General features: G+C 35.5%; 1 protein-coding gene across 1 annotated transcript in view; it reads left to right on the top strand.

Moving 5' to 3' along the window:
• The first annotated feature begins 1,367 nt into the window (after positions 1-1,367).
• The window catches only part of LOC111089243, a 23,293-nt gene continuing 20,102 nt past the window's right edge, over positions 1,368-4,558 (top strand). Inside the window, exon 1 of the mRNA XM_022401387.1 lies at positions 1,368-1,454. Within this exon, the coding sequence (XP_022257095.1) occupies positions 1,368-1,454 (87 nt within the window). The remainder of the gene's footprint in view (positions 1,455-4,558) is intronic.

Genomic DNA, 4,558 nt, shown 5'->3' with positions numbered 1-4,558 from the left:
CCGAAGAAACTTTAGCGATACAAGTCCTTTCTTAAATAAAACTGGTTTATTCTTTCTGAATACAACTTTGCAATACACTTAATTTCCCCAGTCACGCTATAACAAACGCTATAATTCACAACAAACGACTCACGTGCTCGACTCAATTGTCAGTCTCTATCTCTCTCTGCAGTTCAATTACATTGTTGCCGTCACTTCTTGGCGGTCTTATATACAATAATACCGTACATCTAGTAAACATTCGAGGTTTCACGAAGGTGCATGATTTTTTTAGAAGTTCATGACGTGTTACCAGCGTCACGTGACTTCCGCTGTCGTAACAGTATCAAACACAACCGTAAACTTTATATTTGGACGCTTCTTAAAAACCTATTTCCAAAATTCCCCAAGACGCCTATAGTCACTCCGACGGGTCAGCAGTAAATCTACGAACTAACGATGCTAAAGATCCGGGATCCGATTCCTCTTGATTGACAGAGTGCAGATAGCCTATTGTGCTAAAACAAACAAATGATAGTGACTGAAAACTAATAAATGTATCATCCACATATCTTGTATAACAAAACGGCTTAAACTCGGTAGGACATTATTTCATTAACTGGTTTCATGGAAATACACGAACTATAGCAGATACAAGGTTAACACTCATGCGCACTACATCAACTTGATTATAAGTTGTTCTTGTAGCAGATACAAGGTTAACACTCATGCGCACTACATCAGCTTGATTATAAGTTGTTCCTGTAGCAGATACAAGGTTAACACTCATGCGCACTACATCAACTTGATTATAAGTTGTTCTTGTAGCAGATACAAGGTTAACACTCATGCGCACTACATCAACTTGATTATAAGTTGCTTCTGTAGCAGATACAAGGGTAACACTCATGTGCACAACATCAACTTGATTATAAGTTGTTCCATTAAACACTAATTTCAATTTCTTAGCTGTAAAACACGTGTTTAAAAGTGTATTCTATATATCTGAAGAAGCTGACCACAAATCAACAGTCTCTTGCAACAGGCTGTTAGAATATACTAAAGTTGACCGTGTATACATACTGACACTTACAATCAAGTAGATGGAGCTGAGGTGTACGAAAAACAACAGGTAAATAATTTATATTTTGTTTTTACTGATTTAATTTCCAAAATGATGCAGATTAGTCTGGGAGTTTTGTTTAATGTCAGTATTTCACATCTGTAAATTAATCTGACATCAGAAGTCCGTCTCATGGCACAGATCACTACAATTCTGATAGCCGATCAGCGTGTCAAGCAGAATGTTCGAGATTAACAGCTCATATGTATGTACATATATAATGTGTGTTGATTCTTCTCTATATACATGTTAAATTTATATAGACATGAATATTGTCTGTATTCATAATGTCACTGTATTCACACAGAGAGAAAGAGATTCCTGTCTCAAAATTCTGTTTGGAACCAACAGGGTAAGTATTGTAACTAAGTTTTAGTATGATGACAATTATATAGTTTATCTCAGCTACACCCTTATTATAATGTTGATAAGTTTTAGTATGATGACAGTTATATAATGTTTATCTCAGTTACACCCTTATTATATTGTTGATAAGTTTTAATATGATGACAATTATATAATGTTGATCTCAACGTAACCTTATTATAATGTTGATAAGTTTTAGTATGATGACAGTTATATAGTGTTGATCTCAGCTACACCCTTATTATAATGTTGATAAGTTTTAGTATGATGACAATTGTATAGTGTTGATCTCAGCTACACCCTTATTATAATGTTGATACATTTTAGTGTGATGAAAATTATGTAGTGTTTATCTCAGCTACACCTTTATTATAATGTTGTAGCCCATGTTTTTATTTGACGTTTTAGAAACTTGTATTTTTCTTTAGTCAAAGGGCGTTTTACAACGCTAAAATTCGGGGTTCAATTACGCGCGGTGGACAGATCGAAATAACTGTACACTCTTTCTACATCTTCTCAATGAAGTGAGAAAACTCACTACTGTTGTGGCTGGAACCTATAGGTACATGAAATACTCGAGCTGCGTGAATTGTAAAATCAGTAATCTACGATGGAAATATACCATGTTAGGTTGAAATATTTCCCAAATAAAAAACAGTGAAAAGAAATAATTAATTTTACTGCACACTTAAAAGAACCACATAAAGCAGTCTTCCAGCAGTAACAATTACCCAGCTATTGTGAGTGCCTTATCAAACAGATGCGGAGTATTATATCAGAAGAAAGCAGCAAAGTTGGGAGAAGAGTAAGGAAGAAGATGTAGAAAGCCTTGCACAATTATTTTATCACATAAAATTATCGATTCTTTGGCATGCAGCCAATTCATACATTTTAGTTGAGGAGAATATGTGAATTAGGCTAAAGCAAAGTAGACGCACATCTTTAAGAAAAGCTCTTTAATTGGCAAAGTCAAATAATGTCGTAGATAAACAACTAATAGCGCCATCTAGGAAACATGGGGCTGTCAAAACAAATAGTCTGAAAACATCAAGGCCCCTCTTATGGAAGTTTAGAAGAACTCAAACATAACTATTTACTTTAGAATGATAAAAGCAAGCCACAAGACTCTAGCTGTTTGAACTGGAACTTAAACAGGACTGAAACAAAAGCCTTGAGTGAATGAAAACTTCTCCCAAAGGAACACGGAAAAAAGAAACTGTTATTAGTGTGGAAAAACCTGAATATTTCAGCTGATAAGTAATCAGCCATTAATAATTAATTAAGAGATAACATCCCGATGATGAGTCCCAGAACCCAACTAGATCAAAGAAATAACAAAGAGCTAATCAAATTCGATAACGAGGAACCCACTTTGATATATCAATAATGCTTGGAGACGGCTTGAATGGGTAACAAAGAAAAACTTTAATATAAGTTTAACATAACAGCAAATGTACAACATTTCGACAATGTTTTGTCATCATCAGGTACATTTGCTGTTATCTTAAACTTATATTAAAAATTTTCTTCGTTACCCATTCAAGCCGTCTCCAAGCATTATTAAAGAGCTAATCAAGCAATGTAAAACAGGAATTAACTAGATTTTCAGACAATAAGCCCACGTCCATCATATTACGTTAACTTCCTTCCGGCTAAACAACAGTATAAATTTTTAGAAACGTTTAAAATAAAAACAGAGGCTACAAGTAAAGAAAGCACAAGATAACAGCCAGATAAATTTCTATACTGGCATCGTAATAGTTACATGTTTTCGTACTTCACACCTAAGGAAAAATCATTCATATTATCAGATCTTTTCAAATTTAATTTATCCATATTTAGTATATTCCATTCTCTCAAAATCACGAGAAACTTGTATACTGTTACCTCTCTGGTCGTTTGTTAATTTCCCGTAAACATTCTTTCCGAAGAAGTCCAGAGATACAAGTCATTTCTTAAATAAAACTAGTTTATTATTTCTCAATACATCTTTGCAATACATTAAATTTCCACAGTAACTTTAACTTAACCACTTATCTGTTTCTATATCTCCCTGTCTGCAATTATTAATTATCTGGCTTTATTTGTCGCGCTTATATACAAGAATAGAGGTCGTCTAGAATGTACTCGGCTCTTCATGAACCTTCTAGACACTTATCACGTGACCTTCGCTGTCGTGACACTGCCTCTTCCTTAGTATTGTTCGTCCCGAACAATACCCACTTACATTAAACCAATAGATAATTAACAATAACTTAATTAAATGTACAGAATTTACAAACACAAAATTAAAATTAACAAAGTCTCTCAATTTTACGGGACGTATCTTCTTCCATACTGGTCTCCATCTCGTTGGCTTCTGCTTCACGTGGGGTTCATCTGCTCCATCAAGAAATGTCCTATTATCGGTAACAGTCACATCAATGGTAGTAACTTCATTAAAGGCGTCACCGTTCACTTCTCTAAACCGGGTAGAGTTTCTTCTTTGACAGTGGCTTTTTCAGGTGACACATCTTCAGCAGCATCATTTGTTCCATTGTTCACTTCGTTCCAACTGAAATGTCCTGGACCATGATAATGTCAAAGCCAGTTGGCATGTACCACCTTTGGCTTACCTCGCCGACCACATTTTATTCGGAAAGTCACGTCTGAAAGACGATCCACAATGTCATATGGGCCTTTCCATGGTGAAGGCAACTTAAAAGACTTCCCTTTGGTCTTCCTGGGATTATACAACCACACCTTGTCTCCTGGTACGAAGCTGACTTCAGTAGATCTCTTATCATAACATAGCTACATGGAATCAGCAGATGTTTTTAAGTTTGAACGCACTTGATGGTGAATATCATCCATCCTTTCAGATAACAGTTTCACGAACTCTGACACATTTTCAGGCAACTCTTCGTAAAATTGGCATCCTGTTAACAGATCCACTTGGAAACCGAAGTTCCCGACAAAACATCAGCTTTGCTAGAGTGTATCCAGTGGATTCATGGTCTGCTGTTCTATAGGTCATCAACAGCAGAGGGAGTAAGACATTCCAGTCATCTTGGCGATTATTACAAAACTTTGCCAATTCCTTTCCCAGTG

Source organism: Limulus polyphemus, unplaced genomic scaffold, assembly GCF_000517525.1.
Source record: "Limulus polyphemus unplaced genomic scaffold, Limulus_polyphemus-2.1.2 Scaffold5657, whole genome shotgun sequence".
NCBI classification, from domain to species: domain Eukaryota; kingdom Metazoa; phylum Arthropoda; class Merostomata; order Xiphosura; family Limulidae; genus Limulus; species Limulus polyphemus.
The sequence above is the reverse complement of the archived record's forward strand: the minus strand, read 5'-3'. Positions and strand labels throughout refer to the sequence as shown.